The sequence below is a fragment of the Lonchura striata genome, chromosome 1 (assembly GCF_050655825.1).
Source record: "Lonchura striata isolate lonStrDom1 chromosome 1, ASM5065582v1, whole genome shotgun sequence".
Taxonomy (NCBI): Eukaryota; Metazoa; Chordata; class Aves; order Passeriformes; family Estrildidae; genus Lonchura; species Lonchura striata.
Window position 1 is genome coordinate 3,956,653 of NC_140703.1, and position 18,734 is coordinate 3,975,386.

The 18,734-nt window shown below is 42.0% G+C and overlaps 2 protein-coding genes across 8 annotated transcripts in view; one reads left to right on the forward strand and one right to left on the reverse strand.

Annotated features, from left to right (window-relative positions):
• The window catches only part of HHLA2 (HHLA2 member of B7 family), a 52,172-nt gene extending 39,860 nt beyond the window's left edge, over positions 1-12,312 (forward strand). For both annotated transcript variants that reach the window (XM_085589364.1, XM_085589370.1), the window contains exons 7-8: positions 10,544-10,690; positions 12,161-12,312. In XM_085589364.1, the coding sequence (XP_085445490.1) occupies positions 10,544-10,690; positions 12,161-12,297 (284 nt within the window). In that variant the 3' untranslated portion in view covers positions 12,298-12,312. The remainder of the gene's footprint in view (positions 1-10,543; positions 10,691-12,160) is intronic.
• Positions 1-18,734, reverse strand: part of MYH15 (myosin heavy chain 15) — a 67,408-nt gene that overhangs the window by 27,042 nt on the left and 21,632 nt on the right. For 3 of the 6 annotated variants that reach the window (XM_085589075.1, XM_085589085.1, XM_085589064.1), the window contains exons 2-17: positions 17,294-17,442; positions 16,156-16,259; positions 15,501-15,644; positions 13,603-13,759; positions 11,742-11,769; positions 10,817-10,910; positions 9,514-9,531; positions 8,838-8,930; positions 7,528-7,591; positions 7,337-7,435; positions 5,404-5,507; positions 4,399-4,537; positions 3,744-3,862; positions 2,201-2,350; positions 1,726-1,896; positions 466-645 (exon numbers count right to left, since the gene is read on the reverse strand). In XM_085589075.1, the coding sequence (XP_085445201.1) occupies positions 466-645; positions 1,726-1,896; positions 2,201-2,350; positions 3,744-3,862; positions 4,399-4,537; positions 5,404-5,507; positions 7,337-7,435; positions 7,528-7,591; positions 8,838-8,930; positions 9,514-9,531; positions 10,817-10,910; positions 11,742-11,769; positions 13,603-13,759; positions 15,501-15,644; positions 16,156-16,259; positions 17,294-17,387 (1,758 nt within the window). In that variant the 5' untranslated portion in view covers positions 17,388-17,442. Of the gene's footprint in view, positions 1-465; positions 646-1,725; positions 1,897-2,200; positions 2,351-3,743; positions 3,863-4,398; positions 4,538-5,403; positions 5,508-7,336; positions 7,436-7,527; positions 7,592-8,837; positions 8,931-9,513; positions 9,532-10,816; positions 10,911-11,741; positions 11,770-13,602; positions 13,760-15,500; positions 15,645-16,155; positions 16,260-17,293; positions 17,446-18,734 lie in introns of all 6 variants that reach the window. The other 3 variants (XM_085589078.1, XM_085589092.1, XM_085589068.1) reach the window with 1 other exon arrangement.

An 18,734-nucleotide genomic window follows, 5' to 3' on the forward strand; every position in this document is an offset into this window, starting at 1 on the left:
CTTCCTTTTGCTGTTTTGACACACTGGTCCTAAAATGAGTAAAAAGTTGTATCTTTCTTTTTTTCTTTTTTTTAACAGTCCCTTGAGTTAAAGCAAAAATTAGTTCATTTTTCCAGGAAACCAAGGTGAAAAGTTAGATACTGCTGCTAGTCTTAATTACTAGTCTTACTCAGATTGGAAGAAAAGTGATAAAGGCAAAGCAAGGCAGACTTCCAGCAGAAGTACTATTAGCCCTCCTCAGTTTATTTCATTCTATTTGTGCATCTAAAGAGCAGATGTCCCTGAGTGTGGTGGCATCTTGCTCTGCTGCAACACTTGTGCAGAGAGAGTAGATATTTGTTTTTACTCCTCACCTTCCCTTTCTTCCCCTCTTCATCCTTCCCACCCTCCCTTGTTGTGAGCTACAGCCAAACCCCACCTGGAAGACCTCTGATACAAACTCTGCCTGTCAGCAGAGGAACTTACTGCACCAGCATAATGAAGGAGTTCAAAGTGAGCTTCATATTTCCTTTTCTTATCAGGCCTGGGCTTCTGTAAGTTGGGTGACTTGCCAAGATGGTTGTCATAGAGTTTGGATTTGAATGTCATATCTGTAGCTTTTGGGAACATGCACTCCTCCTCAAGGATAGACAGGATTCCCAGTGGCTGTGGATTTAAAGAGCATCTTTGTTGGGAAATGTTTAGGCTACCTGCTTTCAGTGGCTATGCAGCCTGTCAGTTTTATCTGATGGAATGTTAAGTCTGCAAAATTTCTTCTCAACCTGAGTAGGAAGTTTTTGACTATTCTGTTAAAATAGTAACCACCCCGTTGACTATACAGTATGTCACCTTTGACTGTTCAGTATGTCATTTCTGCCTTAGGAGCCTTTATGATGGCTTCCAGAAAGAGTTTGATTTATCTTTCAGGGCAGCTGGACCAACTAGATTTTTTCATTCATGTCTCTGGAAGAGATGAATGAACCTTGTAGCACTGGGCAGATTGGTTTTGAGGGATTAGGATCATGCACAGATATCCTGCCCTTGGACAAGAAAGTGATCAAAAATAGAAGACCACTTAATAATCAGACTTTCAACTGCTGTTACAAATTTCCTGCTAATGCAAGATGCAAAATTTCATGTTTCCTCACAGATCAGCAGGGTTAGATGCTGTGCCATAAAACATGGCAGAAAGAGATACAAAGACAGGTTATACAGCAGAGGAAAGCTGTCCCTACCAGGACCATATTATACTCCCAAAAAAGGGAAAAGGAAAGGGATATCCCATGCTGGGGAAGTGGTAAAGATTTCTTTCCTTTCCAAGATAGAAAGAGCACAAAGGACTTTGCACATCAGCATATAATGTGAGAAAAAGGAGCCTCACAGGAGGCATACAGGGCACAAGACTGAAACAGTGCATTTGCCCTGAAAAGCTGATGAGTTTGATGTCAAGCATATGTGGTGCAGACTAAATAGAGGAACAGCAGGAACAGAGAATTAGAAAAGTGCAAGCCAGGGAAGACACAGCCATACAAATTACCAGTTACAGCTTGTTGGCTGCTGTTGGCTCTTTAAGGCAGAATTCCAAAGGTAAAGCTGAGTGGCCACAAATGCTGATTTTCTTTTGATTCTGTATTGCAGGTAGACAGGCAAGAAACTTGTCATGCTGTTTATCCTACCATGAGGACACATCCAAAAGAGCATTGTGAATAAAACCAATTCACTGAATACTCCTTGGCATGCACATACCTTCTCAATTAGATCAATGCAGGCCTGCAGGTCCATGCCAAAGTCAATGAATACCCACTCAATGCCTTCCTTCTTATACTCTTCTTGCTCCAGGACAAACATGTGATGATTGAAAAACTGTTGCAGTTTCTCATTAGTGTAATTGATGCACAGCTGCTCAAAGCTGTTAAACTGCAGAAAGAGAGAAAAAATAAGCATTTGCATTGCAGTTTACTTAATGGAACAGCAAGAAGGAAACTGTTTACAGCCCAAAGCATATGAGATATTGTTCCCAGGAGCTATTGGCACGTCCAGCCAAATGGTTTTTATATCTATTCATGGGGGAAAAAAAAAAGTAAAATCATACACATTATTTGCCTTATGGCTTTCTCAGCACTTTGCTTTCTGTTCATTTATAAAGAGAAACACCCAACCAAGAGCTATCTCTTGGCATCTTTTATATCCTTCCACCCAGTCCTCACACATTAATACTCACATCAAAGATTTCAAACCCAGCAATATCCAGGACTCCAATGAAGAACTGTCTTGGCAGCTTAGTGTCCAAGGTCTTGTTGATACGGACCACCAGCCATTTGAACATTCGATCGTACACTGCCTTAGATAAGGCCCCCACAGCATACAGAACCTAAAATACATGTTTTAGAATACTGCAGTGAAACAAAATTTACCGTGGAACACAAAGATTTTGGTTCAGTAGACTATTTCAATGTCTGTTTACAATTTAAATGAAATTTCCCAGTGCTTCGTATAATCACCAAGACATAGTTAATATAACACAGTTTCTCCTATTATCTCTGCTTAATTTCCTTCAAATCACTGCTAAATATATGGATGTCTACTAACATGTATGGTAAAGTGCTCACTAAGAATATTTTGGGAAACAGCTGGACAGCAAGTTCCAAATGTTTTAATCCAGTATTGTCTCTATAGGACACGAGAAAGCACAACACGAGCCACTGTGATGGCAAGGTAAAAAAGAAGAAGGTTTATTTTCTGACTCCAACTTTTATACTTTTCCAAAGGTGACAGTGGGTTGGAGAGTGAATGGGCCACCTCTCCAGTGACATTGGACAAACCACCAGTACATCAACTTCCTCCACCCCCACAAAGGAATGCAAAACAATACGTTGTTTATAGAAAATGTGGGGGAAAGTTTTCTAACAGAATGTAAACTTAGAAGGCTTTAGAAAATCTTAAGAATCAGGGCGACACAGTATATTTCTGTGGAAATAAGGTAGCAGAAATTCACAGGCCAGAAGTCAGCTATGATGTCCAGAGCTACTGCCAGAACAGGGTGGAGGTTTATGCTCAAGTTGTTCATTGACATTTCCTTCTAATTTTTGAGGGATGCTATGACATGAGCAGGCAATAGGAAAAGTTTGCCTTAAATCTCTTCTGTAGCCTGTGCTTATCTGCATCATCAGAAAACCTATCTGCAGTGGTTTTTTTACTTTCTGAGTGGTTTTTTTTTTTACCACAGGCTGTCTTCAAACAGCAACTTTTATTGTAACCAAAATGCTGCAGCATCTTCTACAGTATTGCTGCAGCATAGCAAACCAAGGACTCCTTTTCCCTTAAATTAGGAGGTAACTTTAAATGGATATTGCCTTAAACTGATTGAGGTCACACAGAGATTAAAACTACATGAATAATGAATGAGCGATGAGTGAATAAATAATCCATGGCTCAAATCTTCTAGGTAACTATTCTCATCCAGAATTAGCTATCAATCCCCATGTGGTTTTAACTGCACCTGATTTCCTGGAGTGACTGCTACTAACACATCAGAAAAGCAATTCTATCAACAGTTGTGCTGGACAGTATTCCTTTGTCAGGCTCTTCCCCAGTTTCCCTCACTTTCACCATGTATTTCCCCACGTTTGGGCATATAAAATGAGAACAGGTACTAGAGGCTTGTGTTAATTTTTCTAGCAGCTGTCTGTCTCTCTGAGATGTTATGAGCAAATCCTCTAGGCTCTCAGGACATGTATCCAAATATCGTGAAAGCATCTCCTTACCTGTTCAACACTTTGACCTTTGGTCACATACTCATTGCCAACTTTCACCCTAGGGTGCAACAAACCCTTAATCAAATCAGAGGAGTTGATTCCCATCAGGTAGGCAGCTTTGTCAGCACCTGGTCAGGAGAAATAAGGTTTCAATTGTCTTTAAACGTCTACATTTTGGAGTACATTCACTTCAAAAGACAAACTGGATAAAGGCCTTGTTCTCTTAATGATTTGTGGTAGGCATGCCTGTACTCTCTATTATGGTAGGTTGTCTGACTACTTTATACCCCAGTTGCTACAATAATCTCAGTTAAGAAGCTCTTCAGGTTTAGGAAAAAAAAAACATCTTCCCACACTGGTTATAGACAATTTCAGGTGCAAGAGAAAATAAAGAAGCAGGACCTGAAGTCGTGACAGAGAAAGTTAAGGCACCGGGATTTCCCAGCCATTTTGTGTAAATGGTCTCAAACATGGAATTTGATCCTGTTGGTCTGGCTATGCTCATCTCCTGCTGAGTAAGGTTACCCACCACTGAATAAGCCTGTTACAAATACAGCCACAGTGTGCAAGACTAAAGCAAACAGGGAGCTGCTTCCTCAGCACAGTGCCTGGTACATGCCAGACTTTTGAAGAGCTGAGGAGTAATTTTAGGTGTTTTTCTTACTTTCAGTGCCATCAGCCTCTGCCTGCTCCTCTCGAGGTCTTTGCTTGAATTTCATATTCCCAAAGTGCATGATGGCACCTGTGAGCTTGTAGGAACCAGCCTTCTCATCAGGCACAAATCCCAAGATGTCCATGGCTTGCTGTGAAAAGGAAACACAGATATGTTGTCACTCCCCTGCTCAAAAGCAGTGGTGGATGCAGCCCCAGGATCCACCTTTGCATGGCAGATATTACTGTCCTGCCAAGGGGTGTTAGCACCCAAAGCAGCCACTGGAACACCCTGAAGACCCAGAAATGGCAGGGAACCCAGGGGAGACCTCTCTTCATCTAGTATTCTATATATAAAAATTATAAAAGTTGGTCATTCTGATATAAAATCATGGGGATTTTGGGTTAAAAGGAAAATTAAGCTTAGTAGGCCCTGAAAAGAAAAATAAATAACCTAAGTACATGAAGACCTTGTACCTTGCTAGAACTGCACCTGTGTAGCTGGTACATGATAAATGATATAATTGTTAGATGTGATGATTGTTTAGTAATTAAATTTAATTACTGTTTAATTGTAAGAATAATAATGAGAAACTGTGGTCAGGGGCCTAAGAACGATCATGAGAAACTCATGTCAATGTATACAATAGAACACTATAAGTTTAACAATTCATATATAAGTTATATAACGATAGAATATAAAATACGTTCAGCTCGAAAGCCACGTCGGAGTCAGATTCGGGTCTGTACCCCTGATTCCCAGAGCTCTTAATAAAAGCACCTGCAGATAATCATATCCCATGATTATGGGTGTTCCTGAACGCTGACAATTCCATGGAGCAAGGCCAGATTTGAAAGAGCAACATTTTATCAGGCCTTGTGCTTCACAGTCAATGCAGTTAAGACCCAAAACTGCTTTTGTTTTTGTCCAATAATTTCAGGGACAGAAGTCATGCTCTTCCCAGCAGTCTTCCTCCCCTGGTCTAGGAAACCCAAAGTCAAACCCATACAGACTTACATCTGTTGCCAACAATTCTTCTCCGTCGTCCAAGTTGTCCACTGTGACCACTCCTTGTGAGCAGAAGTGGTAGTCATATGGGTTGGTAGAGATCAGGAGCATGTCTGTAAAAGAACTGCCAAGGTCAAAACTGCCATCCATCCAGGTCATCAGAAATGCAGATGGAAAAATCAACTGTAACCTACATTTGTCTCTGCACTACTAAGTTGTTTTGTTGTTTTTATTTTAATAACTGCAGGGCAGAAACCAGCTCTCTTATTCTACTATATTAATGTGAAGATGTAGAGAAAGTGAATAAAAAGGTTATGGAAATGCTGCATATTAACATCTACTGTACATACACATCTATTGAGCTTGTATTGCAGTATATTGGGTCCATAATTTCCTGTATAGTCCTACCTTCTGCCTCACATGTTTTTAGGGTTAAAAATCCCATCTAAATAGAGAGGAGAAAAAGATTTTAGTATGATCCAAGACAGGGAATATGGGCATGGCTCTCCTTTTTTATAATAGACTCAGAGAAGAGTGACTTCCAGCACCCTTTGCAGAAGATACTTGGCTTTTGAAAAACAAAAGACAGAATATGGCTTGCTCCATTGTCATTCCTTCATATCAAAACCTAAAAATGCAGAGTTGTTTTCTACAAAGCTAGCTGCCTCTAAAAGTACAGGCAAAGCCCTGCTTCCTTAAATCAACTGGAAGTTTCACCCACATTTCCCAGACCGAGGTTTGGTCTAGATTTCAATCTTTTTTATGCAGACACACACTACATATCTAAGTATGTATGTATGTAAATAAATGGCTATCAATATTATGTTTATATGAAATCTTAGTCTCTATAAGCTTGACTTTGCTGTGTAGTCACTCTGATATAAATTACTTTAGTTTTCATCCATACTTATTGATATTTAGATACAGATGTGTTTATATACAAGCACATACACTTCTTGTCTGCAAAACACAAGCCCCTGTTGGTTTCAGCCTCTTCAAGAGCCTGCAGACATATTCCTGCTGGCCACAAAGGTGTGTGCTCTTGTGGAGCACATAGAGAGGTTATGAGAAACACAGCATTTTCCCAGCACAGGAATTCTCAGGGATTCTCACAGTGCAAAGCTTCCTTGAAATCTTTCCCATAATTGCCATTAATTAGGCCACGTAAAGCTTAGAGTGTTAGAGACTTGACCACGCACTGTCAGGATAATAAGACTTCAAAAGAGATTATGATTATAGCTTAGTGGGAGTGTAGAAGAGCAATGAAGTGACTCTCCAACATATTTTACAAAACCTGCTCCTTCAGAACACATATTGAAGTCAGCAAAGAGTGTCACTTAAATAACTAGTGAAGGTTTTATTCAAAGCATCTCAGCCCCTCTCTGCCCTTCTCCAGAGGCTCTGTGGGACCACGCTGAGCCAGGGGAAGCTTGAAAGGGGTAATCAGCACATAATCAGCAGCAGGCAGCTTTGAACATTCTCTCCTGCTACACAACATGCTGGAATGCCAGTTTTGTCACTTGGGGAAGAAAGAGGAAACTAACTTTTCTTTGTGGACCTATAAGCAAATCTTCTCATATGTGAAAATCTGGATAATTGAAGTTTTATCGCCACAAATGCTTTGGAGGCATGGCATTTTCCAGATGTTGTGAGACCTTGGATTACACAAATTCAGTGTGACACTTTTTGCCTTTATAGTGCTATGCTTTAAAAGTCCTGCCTCAGTCTTATTCCCATTAGATTAATCTGTAATATGAGAAAAATGGTCTCTGCTGCTGCCACTGGAACAACATCTCTAAAAGATTGTAATTGACAGTGGAAGTTCAGTTTCATCAAGTGGAATCATAAGGGCCTTTCTGCACATGGGTTTGCCTCCTAAACCCTTATCCACTGTCTATTCAGGTTTAGGTCCTTAAAAGCTGTGGATCCACATAATGCTTACCTAGTAACTCTGGTTTCTTTCCTGACAGGATCTGGTAGAAGATGTGATAGTCTCTTTCACCAGGTTGCTGGAAAATCACTCGGGATTTTTCCAATAAATCTAGTCACACAAAGGAAAATTCAGTGAGAAAGGGTTTTGCAGCTTTCAGATGAGCAATTGTATTTTTTAAAAGGAGAGAGTTTGCTGCTTACAAATCTCAATATCAGCAGATGACAGCTTGCCTGTAGTTCCAAAATGGATTCGGATAAATTTACCCTAATTCACACAGAAGAATATTCTAATTAGTGCATATAGTATACACAGAGGGAAACAAAGAATGCAGTTTGAAAGCAATCATTTGGCCCAAAGAATCAATTTATGCAAGATCCTTGGCTTTGCACAGGCATATTTTCAATGGAAAATATCAAACAATGATATTACTGTCTTCCAAGCCTAAATCTGTACATAGAGCTATGTAATCTGCTTGTGGAGAAAGGATAACAGTGTACTTATCTGCCAGGCTAAGACATGGCAAAGCACATAGCTTCCAGTTGCATGATGCAGGTTTACTGTAATGCAGGACTCAGAGCATTAAGTCTGGGCTTAAGACACACAGGCTCCTTTTTTGGCTTCTCCTCGTTTGCTGTCCTAACTTACATGCACCTACTTATGTCAGAAGAGTGCTGTGATTTTACACAGCTTTGCCCATTAAATTTACATATCCATCTCTCCCAATTCATAAAAAATCAGTAGTCTTCATTTAGTTTCTCATATTCAAACGCACAAAAATAATTAATTTCCCTTCCAGCAGACAAGCTCCTTATACAACTGTGTAGCTCTACAGATGCTTACAACCTCTACTCCTCTCCACCCCTTTGATTTAATTTTTAACAAGGTTTGCTAGGGAAGCATGGGCTCCAAACTCAAGCTTGTCATCCTCATGCCATTCCTTTTGGACCTCTCAGACAATGTCAACCAAATGTGGCAGAAGCAGAGGATTGCCCTCCTGCCAGCCTAAGGGGCAGGAGGAGAGCCCCAAGGTGATGGCAGCACGGAGCAGGGACAGCTTTGTGAGCCAAAAAGGGAAACCCAATGGCTCAAGGATAGGAGAACTGCTGCAGGGAGGGTGGGCACAGGGGAGGATGTGGGAGGGAACAGGGGCTGTGCTGAATTTCTGACATTTAGTGGCAAAGTACAGCTACTACAGGAAGAAAGACAGGCTAGTGGAAAAAGGGGTAGTTCTGAGTAGGATCTACCACTGGTGTTAAAAGGGCTTCCTAAAACTGGGTTTTGCTTTTCCTTTGTTCATTTTCAACAATTTAAACAGTTTAAACAATTACTCAAGCTTAATCTTTCTTTATTTCTCTTCAGGTTTTTGTTAGATCCTACTATGTTATTTTTCCACTCTGTGGAAATCCAATAATTTTATTGGGCAAAATGCAATCTATGAAGGGATTATGACATAGATGTTATTAATTGACCATGTTGAATAAGATGTCACTAGATTATGCTGCAGACTTACGAAACGTGAGGAATTGTCGTTTCTCAGGGTTTTGGCATTCCCAAAAGCTTCTAGGGCTGGGTTTGCTTGAATGATTTGATCCTCCAAGGTTCCCTAGAAATCAAGGTTGAAGTACTATTGAGAAAGCTACAGGCCACAGACTCAGCTGCCAGCTCTAGCTCAGCCACGCATTCACTTACAGAGCTGAGCCTCTGTAGCAAAGTGATTTATTTAGCTTCACCCCAGGGGTGGCACAGTGTGAATGGCAGAACAGTGAGACCATCACTCAATTACAAATGCTTTAAAAGGCCTCGAACATTCTGCTGCTCCCTACTGCTTGGTTTTGTGGATTTATATCTTGTGCCATTTGCATGAGAAAGAGATCACAGGAGCATGTGGGGACACCCAAGGAATGAGGAATGTGTGCAGGAGAGGGGCTCCTGAAGACAGTGGCAAGCACTAGAATGCATTTGATATAAAAGCACTCGGAGCTTGTAACATTTGGGATTCTTGGAGATGAGGAAAGCACAGAGTTCAGTTTGGGAAGTGGATGACTTTTCCTGCTGGGGCTCCTGGGATCATTCACTATTCACCCAGGAACCACACAAGGTGAAATGCTGAGGCTCACGGCACAACTGACTGAGCCCAACACCAATTCTGCGAGGCAAAAAATAAAATAGCAAAGCTGATGACTTACCCCAGTTTTCGTAGCTGGCTGTTGACAAAATAGGAGCACAATGGAGAGAAAGAAGAGAGAATGTGAATACCAGCACAGAGAACAATACAAAATATGACAATTAGCAAAGTTAGCTGTCTCGTGGGCACCAACACACCAGCCGTGCTTTTTGAAGCCTTCAAAAAAGCATGTGTGGCTATTACTTTGCATTCACCATACATCACAATGGTGCAAAAACATATATTGCAGCTGGAAGATGTCTCATGTAGTTCAGGTTGCATTTTCATCACCCTTTTTTACCTCAGAATTATCCAAAAGTTCAAGTGAGGCACAATCTTATTGCCTAGAACTTGTCTGTTTGCATTTACGCTCTTTTATTTTTGCCACCTAGCAGCAGTTTCTTTTGTCTGTTCACTTAGCTGGTGTTTTGGTCTATCATAGGACATCTCCAGAGCAAAGCCAGGTAGATTTCTGCAGTGGAAGTTCAAACAGTAAGCTTGGGATAGGAGCACCATTGTTGCATGAGCACAGCAGGCTTTACACACCATGACGAGCACCAGCCTCGTTGCATGCAGGAACCTGGCTCTGGACAACTCAACCATTTGTTAAAAAAGCCTTGCAGGCCTCAGGAGAACATATATTAGAGTTTGATGGCGTGAGTTCTCTGCACAGACTTGAAGCATGGCTAAAATTTTGGCCTTATAGACACAGTTCATACGAATCAGTTAATTCACCACAAAAGAGCACTGAACCCTTCAAGTGCAATGAAGCTCATAGCAAAAAGCTCATAGCAACACAAGATAAAAAGCAGCATGAATACAGTATTCATTGTAACCTTAGAGAGCACTTATAAGCAGAACATCACTTGTCCAAACAGAAATACAGAAAAGCTGATTGAAAAAATATCTTTTGTCAAAGCAATCTTTTTTTTTTTTTTTGTGGACAAAAAAGCTTTCAATGAAACAGACATTTTGCTGAGAAGTTATAATCTTAGTCTCTTTGAAGACTATTTTCCATTTGAAAAAAATAAAAAAAATATTATTCTTTACAGTCTCCCATCTTTTGACCAGTTGCAACACAATCAGAAGGATATTTAGCAAACACAAAAAACCGAAACTCCTGGGAGGGGGGAAAACAGTGGCAACAACAAGAATCTGTGCAGAACCAGAGGTGATGCTTCTGCTCCATCTGGAGTGTGGTAAGTTCACGTGTGCCTTTCTCCCTTCAGACCAGCATGCTCTCAGTACTTCAGACCCATGAGGTTAGTTGCATAAAAGAGAGGAACCTTGGGAGTCTGAAACCAGTCAGCCAGCAGCAAACTTACATTCTTTTTACCAGTTTCACCCAGGGCTGCCACTGTGGCAAAGTACTGGATGACTCGTTTTGTGTTGACAGTCTTGCCAGCCCCGGATTCTCCGCTAGAGGAAGGGGGAAACAAACAAAAACATTGCTCAAACAGCTGCAGCTCATCCTTTTAAAGCCTGTCCAGCCTGCTCCTCCTGTCAAAGCTGTTCTCAGACTCACTGACTCTGGTATCTGCAGCCATTTCTGTGGGAATACCTCAAATTGGTGGAATGAAGGGGTGCAGATCCTCCTACAGCTGAGCTCAGAAGTCCTGTATGAACCCACCCTACACCAAGCTTCTTTTGGGGGCATGAGGTTTAATTACAAGCAGGCTGACTCTCTGGTGTACACATATCTACAGCTAATGAGCTAGAAAAAGCAGAGGAAAGCTGCAGTACTTTGCCAGCATTACCCAAGAGTACATGTAACTTTGTAGAGGCACCCAAGTCTCCATCCTTTCATGCTTGCCAGTAAATGTCACACCTGCTCTTTTCTACTTTGGCCATTTCCCTTCATTTTTTGTGTCTCATCTACACAACACTCTGAAATACAACTTTTAGCAAGAGTATCCACACTTAACAGGAGTTCTCTTTGGCCAAAGACAGCAGCACAGAAAGGTGAATCCTGCACGGAGCAGTTTTAATTGCCTGCTTGGTGGTTTTCATGCCTACATGGAATGTTCATCAGTTGGGGATCAGAAATGGGCCAGACTCCATCAAACCTTTAGCTACTCCTTTCTCATGGAGGTCAAGTTAACCATCAGATGGCCAAATTAACAGTTACTCGATTCCAGGCAATTTAGCTGAGATTTTAAGAGTCAATTTGTATTTTATCAGTGGGTTTTTTTTTCTTTGAAGTTTTTCACAGCAACAGAGTCTCAAATCAGTCAAAAAAGAAGAACTTACGTGATCAGCATAGACTGATTCTCTCGATCTGTGGAGGGGAAAGAAAGAAATAAAACATAGAAACTTAGTAGGGTGTACAAATCACTTATTATAATTGCAAATGAGTACCAGAATCAGTGATGCAAGGACAGGAGAGAATCACATGCAGCAAAGACAAAAAGATAAAAACTGGTACAATTTAGAATGATTTCCAGAAGTGCAGGTTCCAGCCCTGCCCTGAATCCTTCTCTTATGCTTTGCTCAGATTTGTATTAAATACCTGTCAGTTGTACACATTCATCTGTGTCTGGGAAACTATAATAATTTCCTGTTCTGAAAACATTTGTTCTCTTACTCCTGAGTGTGTCTTTGCTCATATCTGACCTTTCTGCTCCTGCAATACTAGACCAACCCAAGTAATTTTGCTCTTTTTTTCACAGGCTGTTCCTTAAAATGCATGTGTACTCCTCTTCAGCTGGCCATGCTACTGGCACTAAGCAGCCTATTGTCCACGCCTAATTGCCTGATCAGAAACAAGCATTTATTAGAACGCTCTGCAACCCTAATATATTATTAATCAAGCTGAGAAAACGCTAAATCATGGCAGCTTCCCAAGTCATTAAGCCTAAATTATTTTCTTTTTATAATTCCAGTCGTCATGGCAGGCTACATATTGAGGAGCCTTTTCTGATAAAAGAGCATCTCTGCAGCCACACACACATCCCTGCTGCCTGGAGCTTTTTGTGCCCTCCCAAAAAGGGTGAGGGCACAAAACAAGAGGTGCCCCCTTCCATTTTTTTAAAAGCAAGTGTCAGCACCATGTGTTCTGCCCAAGTCTCTTTTGGATTTACCCTGCTGCCTCGCCGGCCCTGGTGTGAGCACATCCCTGCTGCCCTCTGCAGATAAATTCTTTATTCCCCAGGGTCAGGGTGAGGAAATTCCCCAGGAAATGTGGAGTTTGCTGCCACAGGGTGGGTGCCCGGAGGTCAGGGTGACGGCAGCAGCGTGGCAGGGCTGGTGTGACAGCCACAGCGCTGGCCTTGCCCGGCCTGGGAGCGCCCACATCGCGCCAGCGCCGTGGCACCGAGCAGAGACTGCCTGCAGGTCTGCTCTGGAGTTTGGGAAAGCACTGACAGACCTCCGGGAGCTGCCCCATTCTGGACTCGCTCAGCTCAGCCAGCCAAATCTGTGCACCAGAGGTGTCAGAATTTGTGGTATTGATGATTCTGAGATTGTAATAGTCTCTGTCTGTCAGCCCCGCTGCCAAAGCAGAAGCCATAACTGGTCTGTGCTGGTTTCCAGGTTGTTTATTCTGTTTATCTCTCACATGTTCTGCTGCCCTGCCCAGCTCTGTCCTGCAGGGCAGCGTGTGGGGCTCTGCCCTCAGTGGGATGTGACAAACATTAAATACCAGAAACTCCCTGGGCTGGATTTACAAGAACGTGCCAATATCTGTCACCTACGTTGGACAGTGTGTCCCCAGCCTGAACCAACAGAAAAATGCCAACACCACAGTGAGACATGGAGGGCATGAAGAAGGAGAAAAAGGACAAGGCACACCCAATTTCCTCCAGCTTGTCCCCTTTGGACCCCTTATCTAGAATCCTAAAATTGTACTTTTACACCCATGCCACACTTAATTATTGCTTATATCAAACACTCAGAGCTGGTAATTCATCCTGTAAGATTGAAAACTCTTTTGCATGGACAGAGATCACAGGCAGTGTCTCTGGGGGCTCTGTCCAGGGGGGTTCCTGACCCCTGCCAGGGTCCCAGGGCAGCCAGAGGGATGCTCTGGACTCGCACACAGAGGTTCTCACACACTTCCCTGCAGCACAGCCTGGCGAGGCCAGGGCTGTGTGGGACAGGCGGTGGCACTTACTGCGCAGCATGTCGTGGTACGCGTTGTCGGCGATGGAGAAGATGTGGGGAGGCGCCTCCGAGCGCCGCTTGCCTTTGTACGCCGCCACGACCTCCGACTTGTAGACAGGCAGCCACTTGTAGGGGTTTATGGTCACACAGAATAAACCCGAGTATGTCTAGAGAGCAACGCAAAGCCAGAGGGAAAACGTTCACCCGAGCAATAAGGCAAAAAGTCTTGGTTAACCAAGCAGGATGTGGAACTGCAGGCTGATGATTTAGGTTTGAATTCTGACTTGAGTTTAAGGCTTTGTGAATTTTGGAAGCTACTGATCTGCTAAGTGACTTCCTAATAGCAATTTGCAGATGTTAAACAGTTTTCAAAAAGGGGAAAAGGGGTTTTGAGGTGTCAGCTTGAAATGAAAACATCCCCTTCGGTAAAACAAAGGAGCAGCAAATAGACTGGTGTCTGATTTTGTCCCTTGCTGCTCCATGGGAGTTGTTTCCTCTTGAAAACAGACATTGCAATAGAAAGTTACAGCTTCCCTGTTTGAACTCCATTTTTAGGACTCCTCCCATTATTAATTGCATGCAAGAACCTTGAGACAATTTCTGGTGGATGTTCAAAGAGAAAAACCACACGATAGTGTTGTACCCCAAAGCTGTGAAACCTTTTTCAGCTTTTGGAGATGCCAGGTTGGTAAAAATCTCTTTATAGTTGCTCTTTGGATGATATGCATCAGTTCTCTGGGGCCTGGTCACTCTGAGGAAGAATGAGTTTTGAGTTGTAACCCCAGGCAAAATACGTCAGCTGGAAACTTTTCAAGCACTTAGCCCAGCTTGGAGCAGTATCTTCAAAGAAACCCAGTTATCATAGGGGCACAATCGCTATATGCACATAGATTATTGAGTTCAATTTAGTTCTAAAAGTTTCAGGTGAAATCCAGGTCTGTTCCCCTAAAAATAGCATTAGGTCATGCTCCCCAAGGGCCTTGGCATGAATGCTCTGTCCTGTTTTCTAGAAAGAATCCACCCCTACCAGTAAACAGATTAAGGCAAGATGCCAGCTTAATTTTCTGTCTATACTGATCTGCAAACAAAGCTATGCTTTAGGCCCTAGATGTTCATAGAGGGGTTATTAGAGAAACACAGAAAATGTTGGACAATCAGAATTTAAATGGGTAATGTCAGATTTGCTCTTCTGATGAATACCAAAAAACAGAGCAAGGGTTGGCTTGGAAAATCATTGGATTCCTTTGACTGATTTAAAACACAATTGAATGCAGCTAACTGGGAGCAAAAGAAATCCCCATGGCTGGCATTAACCTGGATAAATATCAGAAGATGGTAAACTGGGTCTCCCCAGCACATTTACATAAGAAAAATGTCCCCCACTGTGGGTCTCAGATTCAGTCAAAGAAAGAAACTGAGAGTTTCTAGCCAGGCAAAAAGCCTGGGAAAGAGTTGGAAAAGAATGTAAATAATTCTTTATCTCTCTTGTTTTTCACATTGTTTATAGTTAAGTTTTATCACTGTGTGTCAAGCACTCTGCACCAATGCGGTGGGTTGTTTTCACTTCAGAACCAATGGGTTTGATCCTTGCAAAGCTCTGTATAAAATTTTGAATAAATTGGAGTTTTACTCCAATTTAAGTCAGAGTCTTCTCATTCCCGTCCTGCCTTGACAGTGACACCCCACCACCCCTTTCCTAGGCAAGCAAGCAAAACTAAGGAGCCAGGCACCATCTTATTCATACAGTTCTGTGTTTGTGTTCGGCCAGCTCCAAGCAGCCTCCTTCTTGAGGTGAACAGCAAGACCCTCACTTTTGTGACTTATCAGAGTTATAAAATGAACATGAAGAACACAACACGTTCACACACAATGTCAGATTGTTAAATCCACCCCTGCAGTGGCCCTTACATAGATCATCCAGTTGCTGTAGCGCTTCCTCAGGTTGTACAGCACCGAGGCCTCGTTCAGGTGGGTCAGCATGGACATGTCCTCAATCATGTCGAATTTGGGAGGGTTCATGGTCTGCACATCATCTTCTTTTATAGTCATGGTCTGCAAAGACAAACAAATACAGCAACACTGGAAGACACTGGGATCCTTTATGGAAGAAAACATTTTCCCCCAGCAGAAGGATGTTCTCCAGCTCAATCCCTGCCTATGTGTGCAATATCGAGTGTTTCCACAGGTATCAGAAGGATGGGGGAAGGCTGAGATGATAAAAGTAAGAAGCATCTGAGCCATGGGTGCAAAAGAAGCCACGGAATTTGGCTAGAGCCTGGATTTTTAGCTCTGGGCACCGAGCCAGAACTGGTTGGTTGCAAACCTTCCGTCGCAGCTCTCCCCCGGCTGCACGGTGGCTGATGCTCACCCACCCATCACTTCACTGCTGGATTTCCCTTGGTGGTTTTTCCTGTGCCATCCTATCCTGAGCTGGCATCGCTTACTGAGGCTTCCCATTCACAGCCCATTTCATGAAAAAGGCAACTGAGCTGAAGGCAGGACAATTCTGTAGCTTGCAGTTCTGTCCGTGTTAGTCCCAGATCACACAAAAGCAGTTGTGTACCTTTCCATCCGCTGTCTGCACCGTCACTTTGCCTTCGCTGCTTTCTGTAATTTCAGCTTCAACGTAAGCTTTCTTTTCATCAGGAACCCAACACTTCTTCTTCCCTGTGAAATTAAGAAGGCTGAGGGTTCACAGCCTTGCATCAAACAGCAACACCATGCCTAGGTAAGTGAGATTGCTGGGTTATTTTTTCTGCAGAACTGACACAAAACCTCTGGGATTGCAGCAGACTGGCAGTGCTGGGGAGCTGCGTGATGAAGCAGAAGCATTGGGCTCCCAAATGTTGTCTTCCTTTGAAACTCCTGCTCGGCTTCCTCTAGATCCTTCTAGCACAAGGTGTCAAAATATTTCACAAATGCTGGCTGAGCCTCAGCCTCCATGGGAAATCCATAATCATTATCACCAGTGTGCAGATGGAGGAACTGAGATTCAAGCCCAAATTAAGACGTTTGCTAAAAAGTCACACAGGGAATTTCGAGCTGCTCAAGGAATCCAGCCCACATTATTCAACTGCCATCTATCAGATTTACCCTTATTCCTTCACGCTCTTCTGAGTATTGTGTTGAAATACAGCAATATTAATAATTCACATTTAGTTATATATGTGCCTTTTTAGAATTTGGAGCAGCTGCACAAGGTCTTTAGTTACAGCAGCTGTTTTGAATAGTGAAAGGCCACAGTTATTGATGTATTCACACTTACTACTAAACCTCAGCGCTTATAGGAACCCATTTAATGAAAAATAAATTATGGGAAACTAAAAGCTAACATTACATTATTATACAAGCTGCAGAGCAAATAAGACATCTAGTCAGGCCACAAAAACATCAGTGTCTGTTGTTTTTCTGTAAAACTGACAGAGAGATGATTCCCCTTTTAGCAAAGTGGTACCAATACACCTTGCTTCTAAATCTAGATAAACACTTATTTGCCATAGATTATTTTTAATTTTTACCATCTGGGAGTTTTTAATAGCTTTGCAGAATAAAGGAACACACGCTTGGTTGAACCAGCTACCTCCAACAGCAGCAGCACAGCAGAGGCTTTGCATCCTGCTTTGCTCTGCATTTCTTTGGCTCCATTCTTATGCAGCCCTCACCCCTCTGACCAGCACCAAGGGTGTGAGTCTGCAACTCACCATCGAAGGCCACGGTCTGAGCCTTCATCAGCTCCTTCTCGCTCTTTCGGAGGTAGGGAGCAGCCTCCCCAAACTCTGACATATCGACCATCATCTTGGCAAGGGGTCAAGGTGGCACAGCTCACAGAGGGAAAAGAAAGGCACCCAGTCTGCTAAGGAAAAAGGGGGAGAAAAACAAAGCAATGGCATATTTTGTGAGCAATGTCAGGAAATAGAAAATGTGCAGCATAACGTGGCAGGTGGCTGATCAGAGGGATGATTAATGCCCAACGCAAATGCCTAACACAAATTTGGGACTGCACGACACTTTTAGTTAAACCCTTCCTTGGCTCAGTTTATTAAAAGTCAGACACATCTTGAAGGTTTCTAAACCTCAACGTTGGTGTTATCCCCACAGGAGGCTGAGAGCAAGTGTATCTGCAGAATTGGTGCAAGGGCTTCATATATTTTCAGATTGCTTTGATTTTATCAGTCCAGCTTAATACCTACAATTCTTTTCTCAAATTACAAGGGCACAGTGTTTAGGAGTCTTTTTTTTGTGAAAGAGAGGGCAGGGGACATGGGTCAGTGAGACTAATTTGCTGTGTTTGTACTGTCAAGTAATTAATTTGTTTTGTACTCTCCAAAATCATCTAACAGCTATGTTGTTTTTTTGGGTTTGTTTGTTTGTTTGTTTAGTTTTGGGACTTTTTTACAGACATAGACATAAATACTTATACACTCAAACTACGCAGCATGTTTTCTAGAGAACGTCTAAAAGAAGTTCCATGGCTGTTGCCCTGATTTTTAAAAGTGTTAAGTTTTCTTTTATAGTTCTTTTGAAAGTTTTAAAGTTCTCATAAAACTTATTTAGCCTCTTGATAATGTTTACATATTTCTACTGAAGTTCTCACACATTGTTCATGTAAATAATGATTGTTTTACGTTCTTCTTTGTGAAAAGGGAGAATTGAAAGACAGTTAGTTTGACCAGTGTAGCTGGAGAAGTAACAATTTCATCCTCCAATCCACTGTCACTTTTAGAATTCTATATATTACTAAGTCAGAAATAAAATTAGCTTTTTTTCTCTCTTGAACTCACCAAGCTTCTGTGTACTCATTTCGTGTCCAATAAAAACACATTGCTACAAGGTGTACGTGCACAATTTTAAAATTTCAGTTTTTGTATTTTTTTTAAGTCAGGACACCATTTGACTACTATTGTAAAGCTGCACAACTGACCCTCAGGTTAATCTCTTCCCTTATTTTATTTACTGTGCAATATCCAGAGCAGCTGGATAAATTAAGACAGACACTGTAGTCTTTCAAAGTGTAATTCAATTTATTTCTAACAAAATCTTGGTAGAGATAAAAGTTCCTTGTCAACCAAGGCAGCTTCTTTTTCAACATGTTCTTCCTAGGGAACATAAAGCCCTAAGACAGCAGAGTTGCCAAAGTGTTAC